Source organism: Spermophilus citellus (assembly GCF_964194105.1).
Source record: "Spermophilus citellus genome assembly, chromosome: 17".
Lineage (NCBI taxonomy): Eukaryota > Metazoa > Chordata > Mammalia > Rodentia > Sciuridae > Spermophilus > Spermophilus citellus.
Genome location: NC_138199.1, coordinates 23,311,182 through 23,335,797, shown reverse-complemented (window position 1 = coordinate 23,335,797; position 24,616 = coordinate 23,311,182). Strand labels below are relative to the sequence as shown.

At 53.5% G+C, this 24,616-nt stretch overlaps 3 protein-coding genes across 16 annotated transcripts in view; 1 reads left to right on the top strand and 2 right to left on the bottom strand.

Moving 5' to 3' along the window:
• Positions 1-269: 269 nt before the first annotated feature.
• Positions 270-8,758, bottom strand: LOC308635816 (uncharacterized protein C17orf107). Of its 3 annotated transcripts, none has more exons than XM_081270582.1 (3): positions 8,289-8,512; positions 7,893-8,171; positions 270-1,122 (listed from the first exon to the last, which is right to left on the bottom strand). In XM_081270582.1, the coding sequence occupies exons 1-3, from the start codon at positions 8,508-8,510 to the stop codon at positions 1,105-1,107; spliced, it is 519 nt and encodes a 172-aa protein (XP_081126708.1). In that variant the 5' UTR covers positions 8,511-8,512; the 3' UTR covers positions 270-1,104. The 3 variants fall into 3 exon arrangements, with proteins under 3 accessions (XP_081126708.1, XP_081126709.1, XP_081126707.1); XM_081270583.1 differs by lacking the exon at positions 270-1,122 and adding an exon at positions 8,576-8,758 and having other exon boundaries at positions 7,551-8,171; positions 8,289-8,480; XM_081270581.1 differs by lacking the exon at positions 270-1,122 and adding an exon at positions 7,551-7,809.
• On the top strand, positions 5,119-10,150 carry CHRNE (cholinergic receptor nicotinic epsilon subunit). The gene is made up of 12 exons (XM_081270575.1): positions 5,119-5,228; positions 5,447-5,589; positions 5,709-5,753; positions 5,856-5,965; positions 6,102-6,257; positions 6,687-6,787; positions 7,154-7,354; positions 7,430-7,544; positions 8,766-8,880; positions 8,977-9,163; positions 9,250-9,356; positions 9,472-10,150. The coding sequence occupies exons 1-12, from the start codon at positions 5,183-5,185 to the stop codon at positions 9,625-9,627; spliced, it is 1,482 nt and encodes a 493-aa protein (XP_081126701.1). The 5' UTR covers positions 5,119-5,182; the 3' UTR covers positions 9,628-10,150.
• Positions 10,151-10,286: 136 nt separating this feature from the next.
• The window catches only part of MINK1 (misshapen like kinase 1), a 49,898-nt gene continuing 35,568 nt past the window's right edge, over positions 10,287-24,616 (bottom strand). Inside the window, exons 5-34 of one of the 12 annotated variants that reach the window (XM_081270562.1) lie at positions 23,659-23,769; positions 23,179-23,269; positions 22,606-22,736; positions 22,252-22,306; positions 22,015-22,093; positions 21,591-21,766; positions 21,105-21,174; positions 20,531-20,741; positions 18,656-18,772; positions 18,080-18,166; positions 17,652-17,870; positions 17,256-17,429; positions 16,683-16,883; positions 16,201-16,286; positions 15,958-16,068; positions 15,698-15,816; positions 15,364-15,452; positions 15,110-15,133; positions 14,816-14,979; positions 14,248-14,353; positions 14,029-14,166; positions 13,719-13,827; positions 12,982-13,149; positions 12,730-12,873; positions 12,386-12,520; positions 12,121-12,221; positions 11,889-12,038; positions 11,642-11,801; positions 11,411-11,550; positions 10,287-11,110 (exon numbers count right to left, since the gene is read on the bottom strand). In XM_081270562.1, the coding sequence (XP_081126688.1) occupies positions 11,027-11,110; positions 11,411-11,550; positions 11,642-11,801; positions 11,889-12,038; positions 12,121-12,221; positions 12,386-12,520; positions 12,730-12,873; positions 12,982-13,149; positions 13,719-13,827; positions 14,029-14,166; positions 14,248-14,353; positions 14,816-14,979; positions 15,110-15,133; positions 15,364-15,452; positions 15,698-15,816; positions 15,958-16,068; positions 16,201-16,286; positions 16,683-16,883; positions 17,256-17,429; positions 17,652-17,870; positions 18,080-18,166; positions 18,656-18,772; positions 20,531-20,741; positions 21,105-21,174; positions 21,591-21,766; positions 22,015-22,093; positions 22,252-22,306; positions 22,606-22,736; positions 23,179-23,269; positions 23,659-23,769 (3,750 nt within the window). In that variant the 3' untranslated portion in view covers positions 10,287-11,026. Of the gene's footprint in view, positions 11,111-11,410; positions 11,551-11,641; positions 11,802-11,888; positions 12,039-12,120; positions 12,222-12,385; positions 12,521-12,729; positions 12,874-12,981; positions 13,150-13,718; positions 13,828-14,028; positions 14,167-14,247; positions 14,354-14,815; positions 14,980-15,109; positions 15,134-15,363; positions 15,453-15,697; positions 15,817-15,957; positions 16,069-16,200; positions 16,287-16,682; positions 16,944-17,255; positions 17,430-17,651; positions 17,871-18,079; positions 18,167-18,655; positions 18,773-20,530; positions 20,742-21,104; positions 21,175-21,590; positions 21,767-22,014; positions 22,094-22,251; positions 22,307-22,605; positions 22,737-23,178; positions 23,270-23,658; positions 23,770-24,616 lie in introns of all 12 variants that reach the window. The other 11 variants (XM_081270560.1, XM_081270555.1, XM_081270559.1 and 8 more) reach the window with 11 other exon arrangements.

Sequence of the window (24,616 nt, the reverse complement as noted above, 5' to 3'; positions counted from 1 at the left end):
TGATCTACCTATCTACCAAGCCATTTCTCTCTCTCTCTCTTTCTCTCTCTCTCTCTCTCTCTCTCTTATTTTTTAAAGAGAGAGTGAGAGAGGGAGAGAGAGAGAGAGAGAGAGAGAGAGAGAGAGAGAGAATTTTAATATTTATTTTTTAGTTATTGGCGGACACAACATCTTTGTTGGTATGTGGTGCTGAGGATCGAACCCGGGCCGCACGCATGCCAGGCGAGCGCGCTACCACTTCAGCCACATCCCCAGCCTCTCTCTCTCTTTTTTTTTTAAGACAGGTTTTTTTTTTAATTGCTGAGACTGGCTACAATCTTGCAATACTCCTGCCTCAGTCTCCCAAATAGCTCAGATATCTCCATGCCTGGCTATTTTCAATTTTTAACTTTTTAAATTTAGTTACTTATTTTGGGGTTCTGAGAATTGAACCCAGGTTTTCTCTGCTTCTGAGCCACATCCCCAGACTGTTTTATTTTTTTAGACAGGATCTTGCTAAATTGCCCAGGCTGGCCTTGAATTTGAGAGTCTCCTGCTTTAGTCTCCCAAGTTGTTGGGATTATAAGTGTGTGTCCCTATGCCTGGCTGGCTTATTTTAATTTAAAAAAAAATCCTTTAAAAAAATTTTTTTTTTTTTTGCAGCACTGCTGATTGAACACAGGGCCCTGGGTATGTTACATGGGCATTGTATCACAGAGCTACATCCCCAACCTTAAAAACCCTAATATTTTTAAGCTAAGAAAAGGGGGATTTATTGGAAAGATGTTGAGATACCTTATTCAAACAAAGGAAGTGTTGGGCAACTGGTCTGGAGGAGATGAACACATGGGGCCTGAGGAATTTCCGGGCCCAAAGACTGGAATGCCAAAGGCTCTTTCTTGTCTCTACTTGATTTTGTGTATCTGCTGCATTCTCTCTCACTTAAGTAAAAGACAAGGAGCGAATGTGGCTGCCTGATGCATCTAAATTCCATACCTTGTGGCAACAGAGATTGCCTTCAACAGTTCCTGTTTGACAGAATTCCCAGGGAAGAACTTTCTTTGGCCAAGCTGGGTTCAGGTATCCTCCCCACGACCAATCAATTCTAGCCAAGGAATGGGGTCTCTAAGTAGCTGGCACATCCTATGGGGGACACATGATTGGGAACAATTTTCAGTAGAAGGTACAATGTTGCAGAAAAAGCACTTCTTGCCGGACATGATGGGACTCGCCGGTAATCCCAATGAGGCAGGAGGATCACAAGTTCAAAGTCAGTCTCAGCAACAGTGAGACGCTAAGCAATTCAGTGAGACCCTGTCTCCAAATAAAATACAAAAAATAGGGCTGGGGATGTGGTTCAGTGATTGAGCACCCCAAATTTGATTCCCAGTACCCATTCCCCACCCCTGCAAAAGAAAAATCACTCCTTTGTTTATTCTCATATTAATTTGTTCAGTAGATAATTATCAGGCATCTATAATGTGCCAGGCTCTGCCCTAAAGTGCCTGCAACCCAGCCAACCAGGATGGTCTCAGCCATGTGTTTGGGTTCTCGTGAGGGAAGCAATCCAGCAATTAGTGTCTGCTGGATGCTCCCTGTCCTGGCTCAGCCAATCCTGCTTCTCCGTTCACTGGAAAAAGAGCGAGTGGCTCTTTGTGTTGGATGCAGAAGGGGCCCTCGTTATATGGGCTTGAGGATATTTCCACAGTGCGGCCCCTGAAGGCTGAGAAACGCAGCCACACCGCAGAGGGCAGCTGCAGCTGTTCTGAGTTGTTATCCAACAGCCACTGGCGAAAGGAGTGGTTTCCTGTTGAGTGGAGATCTCCGGGCCCTAGCTTGTAAGTCAAGATGTTCCCAGGAACAAATTGGTCAGGCAGCCTACTAAGGTTCTTTGGAATTTTCATTATGCATCTATAAAACACAGGCCTGTGTCTGACTCCCCTAAAGGGGCAGGAAGGCTCAGACCCTTATCCTGGGTAAACCTAAGAATTCTTGCTCTGCTCCCAGCACCAGCAGGAATGGACTGCTGTGGTGGTGGGGGGTGGGTGGGGCAGGAGGGGTAAGAGCACCCCTGCAGGGAAGGATTTCTGATGCACTGACTCTATAAGAGAAGCAAGGCAACAAACAGATGCCCATGGGATTCACTGATCTGGATAAGACCTTCACTTACAAGTGATAACCCCAGCTATAGGTGCTGTTCTGTTAACTGTGACATCTGCCTGGGGCCAGCGGCATACAATCCTAATCAAGGGATGAAGGTTTCTATTCTCTGGCCACCCCTGAACAACTCTCCTATATGCAGATTGGTGGCCCAAGGATAGTTTTGCTCACTGTTGTATTTGTGTGTGTGTGTGTGTGTGTGTGTGTGTATGTGTGATGAATTGTTTTCACAGGATATATCGGTGATGGTAAATGGAGGATTTCACCCACTGTTTGGAGAATGGATAGAAGTCACACTTGGACTAGGTTGTACCTAAACCAGAGGACACTGGACTCTGGGTTGAGACTTTTTGAAGGGCCCTTCCATAATCACTTTTGGAAGCAAGAATTCAAGCGTCAACCCTGCTAGGAAAGATAGAGTGAATTTTTGGGTGTGGCAGTGAGAGGGGGATCATGACAGGGTGTTAAGGGAAGGAGGTGGGAAGCCAGCTGGGCTGGTGAGTGGTGGGAGGCATCAGATGTGCAGCCAGTCCTAGGGCCTGCCACGCCCACTTCCTTGGCCAATGGGACAAGTGGAAGTCAACCCCACAACCCTTCCTTGTCAGCACCCGCAATCTTCATGGTATCAGGCAGGTAGTGATGGAACAAAGGCTGAGTTGGCGACATGTGCAGAGAGAAGACAAAGGGGTGATGTTGGGCCAAGACCACAGTGAATGATGCAGACATTATGCAGGAGAAAGGTGAGACACGTAGAACAGGCAAGCTAGTTCACAGAGAGAAGAACACACAGCACAAACAGAGCGGCAGAGGAGAGGTGGGGGTGACTACCAGGTCCTCCAAATGGTCCTAGCCTCAGACACTGGTGAAGTGTTGTCCCAGCTCATATGTAAGCCCACAGGAAACAGGAAACCTCGCTGTTCTTAAGACAGACCTGAGTGGATGTGATTCACTGTAGGATACCTTCCATGGCTCCTGGTTTTTACTCTTTTCACAGTTCTGGTATTAACAGTCTTTATTTGCATGTCTCCCAATAGTCAATAAGTCTTTGAGGCATGTCTTATTCATCTCTGTAATCATAGCATCTGGGCTTTGTGGGGAACCATGTAAGTGACCAGCAATGTTGGAATAAATATTTGCATTTATTACAACCTATCCCAGAGGCTATGGAATGTGTAGCAGCATAGAACTGAGAAAGAAGATGTGTACCAGCCATGTAGGGTACAAGAGGTGAGCTGGGACCAAGAGATCTTCTAGGGGTCTGAAGTGGAAAACAAGGAATGACAGGCAGTTAAAGGTGGGAGCAGAGGCTTTAAGGATGTGTGGGAAATGGGCAAGAAGCCACACGAACGTGCTGGTCTTTGGGTCCTCACCTGTAACATGGAGGTGATAATGAGGGACCTTATAGACAACGGGAAGAGACCAAGAATGAGGGACATGAAAGTACTTTGTGAAGACCAAAATGAACACAAGTGTACATGATCCATACAGTTGATTAATACATCTCATGCATTATTGCCAACATGCTTGTGTGAACTTGGACCTCACCTTAAAGTCCTTCGTGCATGCAGAACAATGGTAATTTCTTTGCTGGATTGGTGTGAAGAAGTAGTAGCATAAAAAGTGCCTATCCCAGGCCTGGAGATGTAGCTCAGTGGTAGAATGCTTGCCCTGGGTTCTGTCCCCAGCACTTTAAAAAAAAAAAGTACTTCTTGGCTAGGAATCTACATTTTATTTTTTTGGCACTGAGGATTGAACTCAGAGTCGATTTACTACTGAGCCACATCACCGGTCCTTTTTATTTGTTGAGGCTGAGATCCTCCTGCCTCAGCCTCCCAAGTGAATGGGACTACAGGCGTGTACCACCTTTACGGTCAAGGAATCTGCATTTTAAATAAGCACTCCAGTGAATGATGAGAGTGGTTTTAAGAAACAATGAACCTGGAGTGGTGGCCCATACTTGTAATCCAGCAACTCTGAAGGCTGAGGCAGGAGGAAGGCAAATTCCAGGCCAGCCTAGGCAATTTAGTGAGATTCTTTTCATTTCACAAAAATAAAAAAGGACTGGGATGTAGCTCAGTGGCACAGCATTCTGGGTTCAATCCCAGTTCAAAAGAAAAAAAAAAAAAAGCAAATGTGGTGATCCTGGGCTGTAATCCTAGCCAATTTGGATGGCTGAGGCAGGAGAATAACAAGTTCAAAGCCAGCTTCAGCAATTTAGCAAGACTCTGTCTCCAAATTAAAAATAAAAAAAGTTGGGGATGTGGCATAGTGGTTAAGAGACCCTGGGTTGAATCCCCAGGACCCCACCCCCCACTCAAAGAAGAAAGAACAATGAAAAGGTTAAGGTGTTTTTTTTTCAGGAAGCCATGTGATCCACACCATATTATCATCTGTGGCCACAAGGTGGCAGCGGGAGCACTAAGGAGAACTGGAACTTCTCCTAGGGTCCCTCACACAGAGGGGACCAGGGGTGGGCAGATCTGGGGATCAGGCTGTCAAAGGACCTTATATTGCAGAATGATGGAATCTGTTACTGCTGACTAATTCCCGCCCGTCTCATGTGTCCTTTATGATGCTTTTTGTCAAACATTGCTGGCAGGAACTGTTAGTGTGAGCTTGACAGGGCCGTGGGTGGTGATAGTGTGTGCTTCATATGGGTAAGTATGGGAGGCAAGGGGTGTGCACATCCCCAGAGGGGTTCATCAGGGCAAAGGACACTGGAGCATGTTGAAGAAGGGTCTCCATACCCTGCTGTGGGCTTGTGATTCCAGGTGCTGTTCAAAACCTTCTCGTTTTGTGAGAGATTAGGTCTGCAGCTGGGGAGCTGGCTGAAGACCAGGTAAAGGATGCCAGAATGAGGTGGGGCAGTTGCCAATAGATGTAGCCAAAATGTCCCCAGCTGCAGCAGGGGTGAGTAGAGGATTAGGTGACAGTCCCCTAACCGGTCCCGGAACTAACACCCTCCTCCCTCTCGCACATGCACCCTAGCCTGTCCCCCATCAACCCTGCCAAAGCTCAGAATAACTCAGAACCAGACAGCAGGATGGCATGGGCTCTGCTTGGTGCCCTACTCCTCTTGGGGCTCGTTGGTAAGGACAGGGGTCAGAGAGGCAAGTGGATACACAGAAATACTGACATGAAGGGACTAATAGAGAGCTTTGGTCCCCAGGTGGGATATGGTTGGCTTAGGAGACAGCTATAGAAAGATACAGAGCCTCAGGGACCTGTGCAGACCCACAGGGGCAGAGAGGAGAAGCCCTCCTGCCTCTTTGTGTCCAGTGACCCTTCCTTCTTGATTTTATCCCAGTCAGAGGTGAGGGGAAGAATGAGGAGCTGAATCTTTATAACCATCTCTTCGACAACTATGACCCAGAATGCCGGCCAGTGAAGGAGCCTGAGGACACTGTTACCATCAGCCTCAAGGTCACCCTGACCAATCTCATATCATTGGTAAGATGTCCCACTCCCATCCTGACCTTAAAATCCCATTTCTGGCCCCAACTACTCTGTCCTAAGGCTCATTTCTGGCCTTGAAATCCTGTTTCAATCACCCAAACTCCTATCTGCAGAACGAGAAGGAGGAGACCCTTACTACCAGCGTCTGGATTGGAATTGTGAGGTCTTGCCCAGGAGACCCTTTTCTCCCAAACTTCTTGGAGGCAGCACCAGGTGGGAAATGTGGGGTACATGTCTTTCTATCTCCCAACTCTTCATAGGATTGGCATGATTACCGATTCAACTACAGCAAGGATGACTTTGGGGGCATAGAAACCCTGCGGGTCCCTTCAGAACTCGTGTGGCTACCAGAGATTGTGCTGGAAAACAAGTAAGGACCAGTCAGGCCACCAGGCTGGAGGGGAGCCGGCCTCAGAGGCTGGGCAGGACTTGGGTGAGGTGGGTGGCTGGGTGCTTGGACAGGTGTACCCACTTGTGTAAAACGCACGGTTTCTCTGAGCCCACAGTATTGACGGCCAGTTCGGGGTGGCCTACGACGCCAATGTGCTCATCTATGAGGGTGGCTACGTGAGCTGGTTGCCTCCAGCCATCTACCGCAGCACCTGTGCCGTGGAGGTCACCTACTTCCCCTTCGACTGGCAGAACTGCTCACTCATTTTCCGGTGGGAAGAGTTACTCAGAGGACCGAATGATTGTGGGAAGGGCCTGGAGCAGGGGGCGGAGCAGGATGGGGAGGTGGGATTCCTGAGACCAGGCTTTGTCTAGAGGCAGAGCCAGGCCTTGGAATGGGGTGGGCTGCTGGAATTGGGTTCTAAGTAGGGTTGGGGCCGGTGGGCAGCTGTAGTCTTAGCTACTCTGGAGGCTGAGGCAGGAGGATTGCTTGATTCCAGGAGTTGGAGGCCAGCCTGGACAACATAGCAAGACTCTGTTTCAACAAAACAAAAGCAAAAAGGAAGCAGGGGTGTGCAGGTGGGGTCTGGGTAAGGTGGTGAAGCCTTATTTCTAGGCCATATCCAAGCTTCCAGGGAGGGGCCCACAGCAGGGACCCAGGTCTGAGTTTCTGGGTGGGGTCCCTGGTTCTGATTCCACAGCTCTCAGACATACAATGCCAAAGAGGTGGAGTTCGTCTTTGCAGTGGATGAAGATGGCCAGGCCATTAACAAGATAGATATCGACACCGTGGCCTTTACTGGTGAGGTTCCCTCTTGCTCTGAAAAACCCAATTCTAGATGGGGTCTAAAGAGGGGATTCTTTAGAGTGGGATTGCCCCAAACCAGGCATCCTGAGAACATATTTAGACAACTCGGCCTTAGCTTGACCCCTTTCTGAATTCCTGATTGTCACTTTAGTTTTGGCTCCTTGCTTGTGATCTTTTCATACCCTGGCTAGGACTGCCCTTTTCTGCCCGATGTTCATGGCCCAAGCAATGCACCCTGGTCAGACAGCTGCAACTTTCTTGGCCAGAAGTTACAGGTTTCCATGGTCAGGTGTGCAGCCGGAGAGCAGGGCAGGATGCCCCACTTGCCAGAGTTGACTGACTGCACCTCCCATCCTGCAGAGAATGGAGAGTGGGCCATCGACTTCTGCCCAGGGATGATCCGCCACTATGACAGCGGCTCCGCTGACGGTCAGAGAGAAACTGACGTCATTTACTCGCTCATCATCCGCCGGAAGCCGCTTTTCTACGTCATTAACATCATCGTGCCTTGCGTGCTCATCTCCGGCCTAGTGCTGCTCGCCTACTTTCTACCAGCGCAGGGTAAGGAGTAGCCTCAAACCTAAACCTGGGCTCGCTCCTGGGGTCAGGCCCGCTCTCACTGGGTGTTCGCTCCAGCCGGTGGCCAGAAATGCACCGTGTCTATCAACGTCCTGCTCGCCCAGACTGTCTTCTTGTTCCTAATTGCCCAGAAAATCCCAGAGACATCTCTGAGTGTGCCGCTGCTGGGCAGGTAAGGGCAGAGTGAATTCTGGCGTTGGGGGCAGGGTCAATGTAGAAGTCGGAGTCAGAAAAGTTGGACATGGAAGCTTGAGGGTGGGACCAAGGGCGGCCTGGGTAGGGACTAGGCCAAGACCAAAGGACTCTAGAAATTTTGGCAGTCTCCTTCCCTCCTGGCTTTATTTGGATGCAGTGTGGGGCCGGGTCTGTGATGGATTTCCTGGTTCCCCGGTGTCCTCACTGCTTCTGGGCACCACCTTCATGTCTCCTGAGTATTTCTGGTGGAGGATAGTTGTCTTCAGTGCCTCCTCAGCCCCACCACCTCTGATCCTCAACACAGCCCCTCTCATCCCGAACTCACCGGTTCCCCGGGGATCCTAAGGCCCAGCTGGCGTCGCCATTGTTGCAGGAATGAGGTGGACCCTTGCAGACCGCGTCCACACAGGCACAGCCATGCCCCCTGGACCAGGAGCCTGGCGCTGGCACCCGCTGCAGCCCCGGCTTGCTGAGCTCCCTGGCCGGCAGCCAGGGCTACCCGCGCCAGCGCTCTGCCTGGATCCCCGGAGTTCAGGGTTAGGCCAGTGCTGCTGTCACTGCTGTCCAGTCTCCGCATCTCCTGCTGCACCCACAGGGCTGAGATCTGCATTGGGAGTATAGGGGCTAGAGAGGGGACGAGGTCTCTGCCTCGCTGCCCTAATTCCCTTACACAGTCCCTTTTCTCCGCACTCCTCCTCACACCCTATCCCTAGTGCAGCACCTCTAACAAGGTGGCGCCAAAATTCATGATGCTGGATGCGGCTTCTCTTAGCACCAACACTAAGGTGGGCTTCCGGGCAGGCGGTTCCCGCGGCTCCAGAGACTTCAGTTCTCTGAACTTCTGCTCCAGATACTCGTGGGCTGCAGCCACAGAGAGCTCCAGTGAAGACAAAAGAGGGGGCTGGAGGGCCACCTGGAGAACGAGCAGGGATAGTGGCATCATCAGGTGTGGGGTGCCTTTGAGCCTCCCTAGGCTGCCCTTAGGGTGGACTGTTCGCATAGCCTCACCTCGGTGGAGCTGTGGAAGTGGTAGACCCACAGCAGAGTGTCTAGGGATCCAGGAGTCCCCTTCATGGCCGCCACAGGTAGTGGGAGAGGCAGTAGGGCCTCACCGAGGGGGAGCAGGTAGGGTTTGAGGTGTGTTTGTGACATCAGAGAAGCCAGTATGCTGTAACGTCATGAATTCGGGGATCCTCAGGTATCTTATTTTCGTCATGGTGGTTGCCACGCTCATTGTCACGAATTGCGTCATTGTGCTTAATGTGTCTTTGCGGACGCCCACCACTCATGCCACGTCCCAGAGGCTGCGCCACGTAAGCCGCGGAGGAGGCGGTGGGGTGGGGAGCCGGGTAGGGGGATCGCCCTTGAGTGGCAGGTGGGGCTTGGAATTGATCCCTGCCCTGCCCCAGGTTTTGTTGGAATTGCTGCCGCGCCTCTTGGGATCTCGCCAGTCTCCTGAGGCTCCCCGGGCCGCCTCAACCCCGAGGCGCGCGTCGTCGGTGGGCATATTGCTCCGCGCAGAGGAGCTGATCCTGAAAAAGCCGCGGAGTGAGCTCGTGTTTGAAGGGCAGAGGCACCGGCACGGGGCCTGGACGGGTGAGCACAGCGGGCCCCAGGGGGCCAATGGGGGCATCCGAAGTGGAAGAAACCTAGTGACCCAGCCCGGTTTTCGCCCCTGCCAGCTGCCCTCTGCCAGAGTCTGGGTGCTGCAGCCCCGGAGATCCGCTGCTGTGTGGATGCTGTGAACTTTGTGGCTGAAAGTACTAGAGACCAGGAGGCCACTGGTGAGGTGGGTTAGGAGCCAGAGGCAGGATGGGGAACTACAGAGGCCTCTCACTGTCTCCTGTGCCCCTAGCTCTTGCAGATATTCCTTTAGGGACTCAGCTTTACTGTCTCTTCCCCAGGAGGTGTCCGACTGGGTGCGCATGGGGAAGGCCCTTGACAACATCTGTTTCTGGGCTGCACTGGTGCTCTTCAGTGTCGGTTCCAGCCTCATCTTCCTTGGTGGCTACTTCAACCAAGTGCCTCGTCTCCCCTACCCACCCTGTATCCAAGCTTGAGCTTGTACCTGCTCGCACTACAACTGCCCATCCACCTCTAGCAGGAAATAGATTTTGAAAAAAACAAGTGGCTGCCTAATTATGTATTATGTTCCCTTCCTAAGAGGTACCACAGTGACCATGTGGGCAGGCCTGGTCCCTGTCCAGGTGTCAACAGAAGTGGAGGGTGGATGGTTCAGGCAGGCTGTTGGTGCCAATCCTCCAGAAAGCAAGGCTTGCCCTCCTCAGTTCAGCCTTGCTGACCTCTGGGCTTTTCTCCAGCCCAGCCCTAGTGACTTCAGGCCTATGAGCTTCTAAGTTCTGTTTATCCAGTTAATAGCTATTAGGAGAGACCCCTCTGCAGGACTTGCAGGAAGCCCTGTGCTTCTTTGACCTGACTCTGCTAGAATGGGTGGGGACCCAATACCCTCAGTGAAGGTCACCACTGAAGGCTGTGGCTGAGGATGCCCTGGTGTGCCCTGTCATGTCTTCTAGGTTTTCTTGGCTCAGCCCACTCCACCTCCATAATTACGCATCACAGATTCCATCCCCCACTCCCCCAGCCCTAATCCTACCAGTCCAATGGTGCATGTTCTCCCTGGCTAATATCCAGGGTTATGCGAAAAAACAGAATAATATGGGGCCTGAAATGGTGGGAGCTGGTTGAATTGTCTTTATTAACAAACGGGATATCCAAGGCCACTACATTGAGGAGGGGCAAGGGAAGGAGAAGGGCTACTTGCTGCTCACACTATATACAGATGCAAGCAAGGGGGGGGCACGGAGGGTGAGAGCTTCCTGCTCCCTCCCTCCACCAGGGAAGGGGAGAGGCTAGAAGAGATGGGGGCTGGGAAGGGGGGAATGTTTTGGCTGGCGGGGTCCCCACTCCATTCCCTGGGGTTTGGGGGGAGGGGAATCATTAAAGTGCTTTCAGAAAATGAGGAAATGGTCCCTGCCCCTGGAGTGGCTGGTGACCCCCCTAGAACCTAGGGCCCAGTGACCCCCCCCCAGAGTCTGGTACATTCAAGGGGGGAGCCGGCTCCCCTGACGTGCAAATAAAGGGGTCCAGGGCCCTGCCCAGTCAGCAGCAGTGGGGAAAGGGATCTAAGCCCCAAGCACTCTCCTCTTAAATGGAGAAAGTGGGGAGGGGCGAGGCCCACTCAATTCCTGGTAAGGGGAAGCTGTGTCCCTCCCCAGAAGTTGGGGACAGGCACAGCTGTGGGGAGAGAACATGTTGGGGAAGAGGGTGGTCACGTGATCACAAAAGCATCAGGGGTCAGAGGTCACGTTCCCAGCAGGCTCCAGTGAATCAAACCAGTAAAAGCAAAAGCCCAGGGAGGGGAAATAGGGGCGGCCTGGGAAGTCTGGCTGTGGGGGAAGAGCTGGGTCCAGTGTGGGGCAGCCCCAGCCCAGGGTCCCATCACCAGTTCATGATGCAGTTACGGTTCAGAGTCATGAAGTAAACTTGGCTGCTGCCCCCGGAGCGGACTGAGGCAAAAAATACCTGGGTAGGAGAAGAAGTCACCAAGGGTTGGGGTGAGAGGTCTCAACTGGGGAGAGACAGAGGAAGTAATAAACTGCAGAATGAGATGGGGGTGCCTCTTCCAGCCCCACAAGAGGCAGAGGTATGCTACTAGATCCCAGGGGAGGAGGCATCAGAAAAGCTCTCAGAACCAAAGGGGAGGTAAGGCAGACGTTAGGCCTGCACACTGTTTCTAAAGGTCTCCTTTCAGGAAGACACCACAGCCATTCCCTCCCCAGATCTCTGCCTAGGGACCTTTAGATAAGAGAAAGAGCTTCCCACCTTGTCATTCCGCTCACACAAGAACTTGAGCCTCTGGGCCCGTTTGTGCATGAAGACCCCGTCCAGGTGGCCCGTCTCCACAGAACGGATCTCAATGGCTTTCTCACCCCAGCCCATTATCTGGTTGGAGCAGATGTAGGCTGTGGGGAGAAGGTGGAGGAGGGGCAGTGAGCACGCTGCTCTCCTGTGCCACCTGAGGGGCAAGTGGCTTGGAGAGTGGTCATCACTCACCTACAGAGGTGGGCATCTCTCCCCACTGCAGCACCACATCCTTAATGATCCGCCCGTATGTGTTGACGTAGACACCCTCGTCCTCGTAGCACAGCAGCATCTCCATGCCATCAGTGTTGGGGAGGAAGATGATGGCGTGGGGCGTGATCTGGCTCTGGATCTGAGGAGGAGAAGGGTGGGCTGTGTCCCCATGGTCTGGTGCCCAGACTGGGTGGTCCTACTCTCCCCACAGCCCCACCAAGCTCACATGCACAGGGATGTAGATGTCGTAGCTGTTCCCCGAGTCTACATCCACAGCATGGAAGCCGGCACTGGAGCCATAGATGACCTTGAGCCGCTGTCCTTCCTCTACTGTCAGGTCAACCAGCAGAGGACGGTGAGGGAGGTCAGCAAAGGACTGTGGAGGAGAGGAGGAATTAGGGGAACAGGTGGAAAAGCCAGATGGTGAAAGGGTGTCATGGGGCTGAGGCTGAGATTACCTTGAAGGCCATGAATTTGTGGTAGGGCTTGGGGGCCCAGGCGTACACCTCCACTGAACTCTTCAGGGCAATGACCAGGAACTTAATACGCTCATATTTCACTAGAGGCAGGAAAGACAGACAGATGCAGGAACTTCCTTTCTCAGCCCCCTCTGGGCCTGCCACCAAGCTGCCCCAAGCCCAGGACCACGTGTTCAGCTTTCAGGCTCTCCCAGCATTTAGCCCAGGCTCTTTTTCTCCTTGGCCACTCTGTTAACATCCTTACCGACACGATAGTGCCCGCAGCCCTCCATGTCCCCCACAGTGGTCCAGCCCTGCTTCTTCTCCACTTCTGGGTCATTGTGCAGAATCTTGTTCCGGAGCCAGGACAGGTAATACACCCGCAGTTTGTTCCTTTTCCCTGAGGGGTGGACACACATACACACACATACACACACACACACTCCCGTCCTCATTGGAGGTCCAGCTGCTGCCTCCCCACCATCCTGTCTGCAAACCACAAGTGTGGTCCCACCTTCTGGCTCCTGGACCAAGGTTGCCCTCCTCCCCAGGCTGAAGATGGTGACAAAGCCGAGGAGCTGAGCCCCTCCCCCCACTCCACATACATACCTGAGATGGTGATGAGCAAGTTGAGCCCTTCCAGTACGTCCATTTGCTGGAAGCGTCGCCGCCCAATGAGCCCATACACCTTGCCCTGCCCGCTTCGATCCAGCAACATCAACCCATTCTCTGTGCCCACCAGCAGGTTGACCCCTGCAACAGGAGCCCTTGGGCAGGTCAGAAGCAGAGCCAGGACCCTCACTTGACTATGAGCGCAGGAGCTGTGTTAGACCCCTCTTCAGCCTTCTTGGCCTGGCTTACCCCAAAGGGCTGCACAGAGGATCTCAGAATTGAATCGTTTCTTGTACTTGCGAATCTCGGGAGTTTCACTGTGAGCCCGGGTGTTGGTGGGGTTCACATTGACCACAGAGCCCTTCCTCACGTCGTACTGTAGCTGATCTAGCCGACCTCCTTCTCCACCTACTAGGGCTGCCAGGAAGAAGAGGGAGGGTAGGCTGCAGTCCTCTCACCTATCTCTTTATCTCCAACCCCCTACACATGGCCTTGGTACCTCAGAATATTCAGAAAGGAAGGGAAAGACTGTTGAACAAGGAGGTGCAAGGAAGAGGTACAAGGTCAAAAGATTTGGTTCAAGGGCTGGGGTTGTGGCTCAGCGGCAGAGCGCTTGCCTAGCATGCGTGAGGTACTGGGTTCGATTCTCAGCACCACATGAAAATAAACAAACAAAGGCATTCTGTTCATCTACAACTACCAAAATAAATTAAAAAGAAAAAAAGGGGAAAAAAAAGGCTTGGTTCAAATCCTAATTGTCATTTATCCATTTTGTACTTCTGCCCAGGTCCCTTGGCCACCATTCTGAGCATGTGCCTCCTCTATCAAGGGGTCTCAGAAGTCTCCCTGCCTTTGTGCCAGAGAAGGAGTTGAGGCCCAAAGGAGAGTTCCTGCCTGTACTCTGTAAAGCCACGTCCTCAGGGACACCTGCATTCCCCTCCAGGCCACCTCTGGGGCCCGCCCCATGGCAGATTTCCTTTCCTCACCTGTGATAGGAATGGTGTCCCCACTGCCTCCTGGCTGGTAGATCCCTAGATCCACAAACATGGTGAACGAGCTCTTGCCAGGGGCCTTTACTAGTCCACGAGACTGGTACTATTTGGGGGCAGTGGTAGTAGTTAGTCAAACAAATAAGACCCCAGCCTGTGGCCCTGCCCCTCTCGTTCCCAGGCCTTAGGTCCTGAGAAGCTCACAGTGCCCAGCCCCATCTACCCCTCTTACCACAGTGCCCCAGCCCCCCCAGCTCTCCTGCCATTGCAGGGTTCTTACCCTATGGGCCTGTTCCAGCCCACTTACATCACTGCCCCCATCCTTGGAGGGGGGGCTTTGACCTTTGCTGTTCTCGGTTGGCGAGTGGCTGGGCTGAACCACATCTGGAAGGTTTGTGTAGCCATTGCTATCAGCATGCAGCAGGCTTCGCTCCTCTTCGGGAGTCTGCAGAACAGAGGAAAAGTTTGGTCCTGGCACAGAGGAGGGTACGCCACAGGCATGGGGAAGGGCGGGAGGCCCACTCACACGCTGAACCACCATGGTGCCACCCCCATATGGGGGCTGAGTCCCGGCTATCTCCTCGACGTCATGAACCACCATGGTGCTGACACTGTCTGTGTCTCCATCGCTGCTGTGGGAGAGAGGAAGGTGGCCCTCCAAATCCTGCCTGCCACACACAAGTGCCACAGGAAGCAGAGGCGAGCCAAAGACTCAGGCTTCCAGTTTCTCTTCAAAACATGACCTGTTCTGGGCTGGGGATACAGCTCAGTTGGTAGAGTGCTTGCCTCACATGCACAAGGCCCTGGGTTCAATCCCCAGCACCACCAAAACAAAACAAAAAACCCACGACCTGCTCAGCCTTCACTAAGCAGTCAGGCGCTCCCTGCATGGTACTCAGGGCAGATTGGTGCAGAGGCACCTAGAAAGTCCCACCACAGTGGATGAGCAGAAACCCAGAACCTCCATCCGATGCTCCAGAGAATGGGGACCACTCGCCCTCAGGCCTGTTCACAGCCCCACCTCTCCTTATGGTCGAGGTCCCTCTTCTCCCCTTTCTCTGACATGGGACACCTCTCCCCAGGACATGCCATACCGGCCCCCAGGGGTGTCTCTGCTCCCCTCTGATGGTTCGCCATCGCCTTCTTCCTCATCATCTTCGCTGCTCTCCACCTCCTCACTGGATGATGAATAGTCCATGGCTTTCTTGGGAGGCCGCGGGGCCTCATCCAAGGTTCGCTCTTTGAGTAACACAAAATCCTGCAGGGGAGGAGAGGCGTGAGAGGAGGGGGGAGGACACAGAGGGGCCGGGGCAGAGGAGGTACAAAGGGAACCAGTGCAGACCAGGGCAGGAAGCAGGAGAGGGCTCCCACAGTGGCCCCTCACTAACCTCACCAATCGCTCGCTTATAGCTCTGGGAGGGGCCGCAGGGGAAGAAAGGCAGCCAGGAAGAGGCAGGAGAGAGGGTTAAGAGAGGTTAGTGATGTGGACGTGCCATCTATGACCCCCACAGTCCTTCCTCTCATGTGCATTAGTGAAGGCCCCCTGACACCCAGCCCCTGGGGCTCTGGAGGCCCCCCACATCCTGCCCCTAAGCCCCCGTCCAGGGTAAAGCAGGGCCACGCCTGCCACCAGATGACTCACTGCGGGCCGGCCTGGCCGTGAGCGGTGGTCATCAGGCTTGGCTTTGTTCCCAGGGGAGAGCACTGGGGAGCTGTCCAGTTTGGTGGAGGCTGGACACAACAGGGTGAGAGAAGAGTGGTCATTGACACCTGGACAGGGATGGCCTCAAGCCTATACCCTCGGCTGATCCCTTGGCCCTGAGCCCGGAGCTCAGTAACATGTTCCATGTCCATCCAGGTCCCCCACACCCTGTGGGTGTTCTAGTTCACAAAGGCAGGCCTGTGGTGATCAGGCTGTCCAGGCCCAGGGCAGGCCATCGGGCCCAGGGCAGGCCATCGGGCCCGGGCTCACGTACCTCCCACTCGGTTTCGGTTTCGCTCCAGTGAGCCAGCCTGGGGGAGGTGCCCATGAGAGGCAGGGAGGACGCTGTCCGAACGCTCCCAGCCTGGGTCACTCCTCCTGAGGTCAGGGTTACTGTGAAGGGGTAGAGTGAGGGTGAGGGAGATAGGGGCTCCCCTCTGGGGTGTCGAGCTGCACTGCAGAGGGAACCATCACCAGAGGGAAGCAGGTGGCAGAAGTGAGAGGTGGGAGTGAGTGGAGGGACAACTCCATTACCTAGAGGCGTTGGGCGGGCCAGGGGGCTGAGCAGGGGGCCCTGGAGGCTTGGGGGTGCCCCGCTCTGCCCGCCTTTGCAGATAGATTTGCCAGGCGGAGTTGCTGCGAGGTCTGTGGAGGGAGCACAGGGTGCCGGGGCAAAGGGACTGAGGTGACTGGGTCAGGGCTTGCCCACCCCTAAGTGGGTAACTTGGTAAAGTCCCCTATTCCCTAGGCTGCCACCTGACTCCACCCAGATGTTACCTGGCACGGACAGCTTGAGCTGGCCGGGACCCTCCGGCCCCACTGGTGTTAAGGGCAGTGGCAATAGATGAGGTCCTCTGAGGCACCTGGAAAGGAGAGAGCACGGTCAGCACACCCCGTTCCAGCCCTGCACGGGCACTCAGAACACAAGACACCTCCGCAGCCCTGAGGTGTGGTCCCTAGCTTTTTTGGGAGTTAGTAAGTCGTGGTTATGAAGCCGGAAGACGGCAGAGCTGGGATTCTCACTCAGAAGGCTGCCCCAGTGCTTGAAGCACCCTGGTGCTTTTCCACACCCCCACATTCAGCACAAGGAGTTACATGACCCAGCCTTGTGCCTTCAGTCTGGCCAGTTCACCCCACAGGGCATGGGCCTTTCCCACTCGAAATTCTCTTTCCATCTTGCGTGCCCATCTGTTCTCCTTCCGTTCTTTCCTGTCACTATTTCTCTGCTTTTTCCTGGACCCCCACAGGGCTGTCCTTACCTTGGGTGGGGCCTCATTATCTGGCCGGACCCAGGAGGGGGGGTTCGGGCTGGGTCCAGGCCCTTCGGAGGTGGGGTCTGAATTCTGGCGAATGACAGCTCCGCGGGCACTGGGCGTGGCAGTTGGTGTAGGGACTGCTGGGTCAGGGTCGTGGGAGGCTGGGAAGGCAGCCAGGTTTCGGGTGGGCTGGTCCTGCAGGGACTGGGATCGGGGTACAGGTGCTGCATATGGCTTCAGTGGGACCCGGTGTGCCACCAGGCTCTGCAGGGAGAGACCAGGAGGGTGGGCTGCCTGCTCTGTGGCACATCCCCACCTGCCAGTTGGGGTCTGGGCTGAGAAGAGGCATTACTTGCCCCCCTGTCAAAGGGCACAGGTTTCCTGGAGCCCAAGAACAGATAGAAACACATCCAAGCTCATAGCAGGAAGCAGGCGATGGACTGTCTGCCCATGTGGCATTTGCTCTCTGATCCTAGGACTCCAGTGAATGTATGTATGGACGTGGTCACATGTACTCTGAGTGTGACTACCTGTGTGTGTGTATGTGTGTGTTATGACAGGAATGGGGAGACTCACCTTGTGCGGTCCCTCCTGGGGCTCCACCGGCCTCTGCATAGGAGGAGTTTGGGAAAGGGGTCCTGGAGGGCCAGGAGAGGCCTGGGGGGTTGGGGGCTCTGGCCCTGTGCTGCTTGGCTTCGTCTTGGCCAAGGGAGAGTTCTGCTGCTTGTTCATCCTCGTTCTTTCTTCCACCTATGATACAAAGGGCTGTCAAGCAGGCCAACTCTTACCTTCCTGGTCTCAAAATGTAGATCCCCACCTGCTCTAACAGCCCCAGTCCTACAGCCTGTGTTGGTGCTCCCTTCCCCTAATCAAAGCCCACTACTGGGGAATAACTGCTTTTTTGCACTTTCCAGGGCTGGAACAGTGGGTCTGATGGACGGAGTCTCAGGAGGCAAAGAAGACAGTGAGTACCTCTCGGGCCCAGGCTGGCTTATCAGCGGGATTAATGCCTCGACCATAATGATACAGAGGCTTCCTGTCCCCAGGCAGGATCTGCTGCTGCTGCTGCTTCTGAAGCTGCTGCTGCTGCTGCTGCTGCTGCAGGGACTTGAGGTAGGCATGCTCCTGCTGCAGCTGCCTCTGGAGCCGTTCTGATTGCCTCTGCTCCTCCAGCTGCTTCCGCTTGTATTCCTGGGCCCAAGGGTAGGGAAAGAGGGCTCAGTAGGGTGTGACCATGGAAATTAGAGCAGGCGTGCCCTTTCTTTCCTCCAACTGCCTAGACAAAAGCTGCTTTCCTGTGATGTCTTGGGTGAGTCCTTTCCCCTGAAGTGTTCCCATCCCAGTCCATCAAAGCAGCTCTGGATGGCATCTTCCCAAAGGACGCCAAGGGACCCCATTACCAGCAGTAGGGCCTGTTCCTGGAGCAGCTGTTGCTGAAGGATCTCGAGCTGTCGCTGCTCCTCCTCTAGCCTGTGACGAATATATTCCTGGGGGGTGGGGGTGGGGGCACAGGGCAGGGAAAGAGGGAGAGGCAGCGGAGGAGGGGCAGCAGCAGGCGGCGAAGGGAGCAATCAGCAGGGTGAGGATGAGGAGGAGCAGGGAAGATGAGCCCCAGGGTGGGGGTGGGGGTGACGCAGCACAGATGGGAAGAAGAGGGCACAGGGAATGAGGAGGAAGCGGGTGGGGGCCATGAGGGAAGGTGCAGGGGAGGAGTCAGGGATGGTCAGAGAGATGGGGAATGAAGGCACAGAGACAGGAGGAGGGCAGGGAGCCAGGGTTGGGGGTTGAAGGGTGGGAGAAAACAGAGAGAAAGAGTGAAGCTAGAAAAGATAGGGGAATCTAGGGGTAGGGGAGCCAGGGGGGAAGGGCACAAGGGAGCAGGGGAGGCAGGCAGCAGGAGCAGGGGGAGGGTGGACGGGGAGGACGGGGCAGGTGGAGAGGGAGGCGGGTGTGTAGTGTGCGCTGGCGGCCCGTACCTGCTCCCGCTCTGCCTGCCGCCGCTCCTCCTCCCTCCGCAGGGCCTGCATGTCCTCCAATCTCCGCTGCTGCTCCTTCTCCTGCAGCTTCCGCTGTTCTCGCTCCCGCCGCTGTTGCTGTGAACCAAAGACAAAGTGGTCTTTGGACCATGCCAGATGTTAAGACAGCCCAGCCCAGAAAGGGGGCCCTCAATGAACAGGAGCAGGTCTTCTTGTTTGCTAGGGGTGGTGGAGAGGACAGCTTTAACATGTTTCTGCAAATATACCTGCCCCTGTGCCAGAGGCTGCAAGGGCTTGGCTTGGGGGAAAGTGGTTTGTTTAAGGTAGCCATGAGCAGGGGACCAGAGGCTAAGAGCTGATTGTGTCCTTGGCAGGGCCTGAATTGGATGACACCTTCCTCTAACCATTACTCCACACAACAACAAACAAAACTAAGGCTCATCTGCAATAACCTCAGCACCCCCAACTCCTGGCCTCAAAGCAACCTTTGCCCAGAGGTCCAAAGACAATGAGTGCAAGTGACACACTTTGGCCACCAGAGGGCACCAGGTAGCCACACACAGAAAAGCAACCTTTGGATTTAAGAAACTGCCTTGACAAATCCATAGTCCCAGGTTGCCTGTGACTTTCAGAATCTTCCTGACCAATGATTCTGGGCTCCCCAAAACAAGAAAAAGTCAAGCTCAGTCCCAGGGGCCCTTACACAAGAAGGAACTTGTGCTTGTTCTACAATGAGTTGCTGGCAGCCTTCTCCAGGAGATAACAACTTGTTACCCCAGATTCTGTTTCAGGCTAACCGGCACTACATGTATTAAAAAACTGAGGAAGAGTCTTAGCAGCCTTTCTTACAGATTATTTTTTGTTCTGCAGAGCCTGCTTGAGAGAGTAATAGGTGGTGTGGATGCTATACAAGTTCCTTGCCTCCTATTTTTGTTAAGCCCAGCTATGAACTTTGAAATTAGGTAATAATTTCAAAAATTAAAAGATACAATCATTTAAGGCATTAAAAAAATCTATATTCTCCTTACCCCTGCAAAATAAGTAATTTAAACATGTATGTATATGCAAATATATTATAATTGGTTGAAAAGAAAGAAAACTACACTTATTTAAAAATAAGATTCTGGTGGCACACACCTGTAATCACAGTGGCTTGGGATACTGAGGCAGGAGAATTGTGAGTTTTTTTTTAAATATATACTTTTTAGTAGTCAATGGACTTATTTTATTTTTTTATATGTGGTGCTGAGGATCAAATCCAGTGCCTCACACATGCTAGGCAAGTGCTCTACCACTGAACCACAGGATCATGAGTTTAAACCCAACCTCAGCAATTTAGCTAGGCCCTAAACAACTTAGACCCTGTCTCTGAATAAAATATAGAAAAGGGCTGGGGATATGGCTCAGTGAAAGTACCCCTGGGTTTAATCCAAGCCAAAATAACCAGAAATAAAAGGAGACTTTGAAGGGGTCCTTTTCCCATTCCAAACAGATCAGCAGCACATCTGATAGTAAGATGAACAGGTGCACTCAAGTACATAGATCCCTCTCCCTGAGCCTGGCAGCTCATGGAACCAGATACATCCAGAGTAGAGGTTCATAGCAGAAACCAAGAGAGGACAGTTTTGTCCTAGGCAATCGCAATGACCTTTCAGAAACTGGCTGTTCTCTGAAGGGTGCTGACAGTACAACCACATAGGACTGAGGGGGACAGTGGATGGGGACCCAGGCCTGGAAACTGAGCTTCTAATAACAGGATAGAGCTTTTGTAGAAAAGTCTTAAAGAAGTGGGGTTGGGATGACCCAGCTCAGTCCGTGTTCTTCCTGCTGCCTTAATGGAACCATGGTTGGGACCAGGGCAGAGGTCGGCCCTACCTCCTCAACCCGCCGCCGCTCCTCCTTCTGCTCCTCTATTCGACGCTGCCGCTGGTGTAGCAAGTGTTTGATGTGTGCCTCGGGGTCTCGTTGTTGCTGCTGCTGCAGCTGCTGCTGTTGCTTTAAAGCCTCGGAGTTGCTCTTATTCTCCTGCTGGAGTCGGAGGAATTCCCTGCGTAGCGTGGACTCCCCAGGCACATTCATGATGGAGCTGGGTCAGTGTCACAAAAGAGTGCTGGGTCAGGACCTGCTAGTTCCCACCTCATCCCTTGGGTGCCTGTCTGAGTGGGTGCTTTAACTGCTAGAGTCTGCCTCTGGCCACTTCCAGGGGGCCAGGAGATTTGTCTTTAATATTCTGGCCGGTACCCGCTGCATCCCTGAATCACGTCCCTCCTCACCACTGGCTCATGCGTTCATTTGATCTCTTTCTGGCACTCAGGGAATTGGTATATATAGGCATCTACCTTTTTAATGCCACCACCACCAGATTGAGAGTCCTCAAAGCCAGGACCATTCTTGTCCCCTCAGCTAATACAGGATGGCCCCAATTCTTGCCTCTACCTGCCAAACCCACCTTGGCTCTCCTTCCTCTCCATGACTGTCATCTTCTTCTTCACTGCCGCTGTACTCATATTCTGTCTCCTCTGCAGGGGGAGATCACCTATGTTTCTTCATCCAGTGCCCCATATCCCACCCTGGGCTAGGGAAACCTTAGACAGGGATAACTAGTAAAGGTCTGTCGGATAACCAGCATGAGGCTCCATCTGCCTCCCCAGAGCAGTGGGGAGGCAGGGGTCTCAGGTGTGGGCCAGGACAGAGATGGGGGCACGACCCCACAAGAGGGGGCATGGGACAGATGTGCACATGCACTGACACATGCATGCGCTCAGTGTGAGATCTGCCAGGATGTGAAAGGGGCTGAAAGTTTGAGAAAGGAGATCTTGGAGGAGAGCTGAGACCTGGGAGGTGCATATGAAGTGGAGCCTCGAGGAGTCAGGGCTGAAGGGAGTGGGGGCTGAGGTATCTCCTAAGACCCACCACCTCCTACCTGCCCACTGACCTTTCTCACCCCGCTTCTTCCGGGACCGGTCAATGTGGTCCTTGAGCTGGATGCGGACCTGCCGCTCCGTGGGCTGGTCGCGGATGAAGGGAAACTTAAGCAGCTGTTCCGTTGGCGGGCGGCTCAGATAAGTCTTGATGAGACAGGTGTCAATGAAGTCAATGAACTTCTTAGACCTGGAAACAGTGGTGGCTCACACTGGGGGGGCCTCCCTTGGAAGGGGAGGGTTGCAGGAGGAAGAGGGTGGACCACTTGCCCCAAAGCCACCATGACTTTCCTCCTGGCAGCTCCACTTCCCAATCCATCACCACCCACCACCCATACCTCTTCCACGGGGCAGATCACATACACAGAAGAGTATTAGGGTGGGGGTCACCCTGCCCAGAGACCTCTTTTTTCAGACCCCAAGCCCTCAGAGACCTACCATTTCTTGGACTTGAGCCTGGGTGGAGGGTTCCGAGGGATGAGGAAGAGGGCTCGCATTGGATGCATGTCACACAGAGCTGGGACAAGAAGAGACACCATCAATCCCTTCTCCACATGGAGGGCCCAAAGGACCTCTCTCCTCAACATGACCTCCCAGGTCTACCTCCTCCTTATAGCCACTCTCTGGGCCCCCTCCCTTCTTTCCCATCCTATCCAGGACAGACTCAGCACTTACGGGGGGCTCCCTCTGCCATCTCGATGGCTGTAATTCCTAGAGACCAAATGTCACTCTAAGGAGGGGAGAGAGGAAGGGACAGGTGAATATTCCTGACAATTCTGCCCAGTAACCTCTCTCTGCCCATCATCTCCAGCCCCTTTAGGATCCCTTCCTGAGGCCCCTGTTCTCCAAATGATCCTATTTTCCCATCTATCCTTTCCTTGCCGTAAAACGTTCTTTACTAGGAACATGTCACCACATTTTCACTTTTTTCCCCCACTCTGTTCATGCACCCAAACTTTCAACCTCCCCATCCTCCCCATCTCACTTCCTTTCCCTGTGGGCCCCATGCCCCACCTTCCCACGTCATACCCTGTAATCGTAGGTGGCATCAGGATTCTCATCACAGGCGATAACCTCCGGGGCCATCCAGTATGGGGTCCCAATGAAAGTGTTCCGCCTGCCCACAGTGCGGTCCAGCTGAGCACTCACCCCAAAATCCACTGTGAGTTGGGAGAAGGGGATGTCAGCACAAGGAGTCCCCTTCTGCTCCCTTGACTCAGGTCCCGTGTGCACAGCAGCTGAGGCCCTGGCCTCATCTCTGAGAGTGCTTAGAAACCCTCAGCACTCCCCCATCAATGTCCTGGAGAACTTGACAAGCCTTCCTATATCCTGGGGATCAAGGGACAGCATCCCAGGCAGTAAGGGTCATGATACCCCATCTCCCTCTGACAGATGCACAGTACTGGGAGCCCAATAGACGGCATGTGAGAAGCTTCTCAAGTGCTTTTCATCAGAAGGGAGGAGGGAGGCATCCCAGGGCAGAAGACAGGAAGGGAGGAAGTAGACCTCCTCAGGATACAGGCATTAGACCTGAGACACCAAAGGAAAAAGGGGGCCCCCATTTTCTGCCCAGTAGGAGGGCCTCGCAGTGAATCAGCGTACCTAGCTTGACCTCAGCATTCTCTGTCAGCAGCACATTCTGCCCTTTGATGTCTCGATGGATCACCTTGTGGGCATGGAGATGGGCCAGACCCTGGGACAGCAGAGTGGAGAAAATCAGCCATGGTGTTGGAGGGTGTGAGAAAGAACAAGGAGGGGAGCAGAAGTGATCCATCTAGACAGAGGCGGGCTAAAGGTGCAGACCTTCCCCACCTGGGCCCAGATATAAACTGAACTATCCTGGGAGAAGCGTCATCAAATTGGTGGCTCCCTCCCCATGAGGCCCTAGCAGCTGCAGTGTTACAAGAGGAGAAGTGGCAGAGCTTGGAGCATCTCCTACAACACCCTGAGAGCTCTCAAAGTTGGGACCCTGTCTCCACCCCCATGCTCCTTAGAGTGGGCAGTTCTCTCTCCCCAGTGTGGGGAGGTTGCATGCCCATGGAGAAGCTCTGACACGGGGAGGGGAGGGAGCCTTGAGCTCACCCTGAGAATCTCCCTGCAGATGTAGGCGATACAGTCCTCCTTCAGGGCGTTCCCTTTTGTGTTCTTTACCAGGTCAGTCACTGAACCAGCACCACAGAACTCCATCACCAGCTATGTCCCAGGAAGGCACCAGAAGGGAAAGTATTCATCAAGCAAGGCCTCTGCCCCCTGCCAGATCCCTGGAGGAGGACCAGAGACCTTGGACCAGAACTGATCTAGGTCAGACAGCAGGAACTGCCTGACCCCTAAGAGGCACAGGACATCCTGAGATCAAGAGAGAAAGAACAAGAACATAGCTAGGAAAGAACTAGCAGGTGCATTTTCCTTGGGGAAGGGCCCAATGCTTTCATCAGATTTTCACTGAGATCCCCAGATCCAAGTGGTTATGAACTAATGCTCTGTCTGCTGGGTACAGTGGTAGACACTTGTGAAGTCAGCAACTTGGGAGAGCAAAGCAGGAGGATTGCAAATTTGAGGTCAGCCTCAGCAACTTAATGAGGCCCTGTCTCAAAATAAAAAATTAAGCCAGCACAAGCCGGGTGCGGTGGCACACACCTGTAATTCTAGCAGCTCAGGAGGCTGAGGTAGGAGGATCTCAAGTTCAAAGCCAGCTTCAGCAAAAAAGAGGTGCTAAGCAACTCAGTGAGAGCCTGTCTCTAAATAAATATAAAAATTGGACTGGGGATGTGGGTCAGTGGTTGAGTGCCCCTTAATTCAGTCCCCAGTATACCCCATCCCCACCAAAAAAAAAAAAAAAAGAAAAAAAAATTAAGCCGGCAGAGATGTGCATAAAATCCCAGCAGCTTGGGAGGATAAGACAGGAGGATTACAAGTTCAAAGCCAGCCTGAGAGGCTGAGGCCATAGCTCAGTGGTAGAGCGCCTGCCTCGCATGTGTGAGGTCCTAGGTTCAATCCTCAGCACCACATAAAAATAAATAAATAAAGATATTGCATCCCA

What these genes read in the sequence shown, in the direction of transcription:
- CHRNE (XM_081270575.1), top strand. Translation starts at nt 5,183, where the DNA reads ATGGCATGGGCTCTGCTTGGTGCCCTACTCCTCTTGGGGCTCGTTG. An exon ending in CGACACCGTGGCCTTTACTG is followed by an intron (nt 6,788 to 7,153) that starts GTGAGGTTCCCT and finishes CCCATCCTGCAG; the next exon opens with AGAATGGAGAGTGGGCCATC. An exon ending in CTACTTTCTACCAGCGCAGG is followed by an intron (nt 7,355 to 7,429) that starts GTAAGGAGTAGC and finishes TGTTCGCTCCAG; the next exon opens with CCGGTGGCCAGAAATGCACC.
- LOC308635816 (XM_081270583.1), bottom strand. Translation starts at nt 8,719, where the DNA reads ATGTCACAAACACACCTCAAACCCTACCTGCTCCCCCTCGGTGAGGCC. An exon ending in ACTTCCACAGCTCCACCGAG is followed by an intron (nt 8,481 to 8,575) that starts GTGAGGCTATGC and finishes CTCGTTCTCCAG; the next exon opens with GTGGCCCTCCAGCCCCCTCT. An exon ending in TTGGCGCCACCTTGTTAGAG is followed by an intron (nt 8,172 to 8,288) that starts GTGCTGCACTAG and finishes CTCCCAATGCAG; the next exon opens with ATCTCAGCCCTGTGGGTGCA.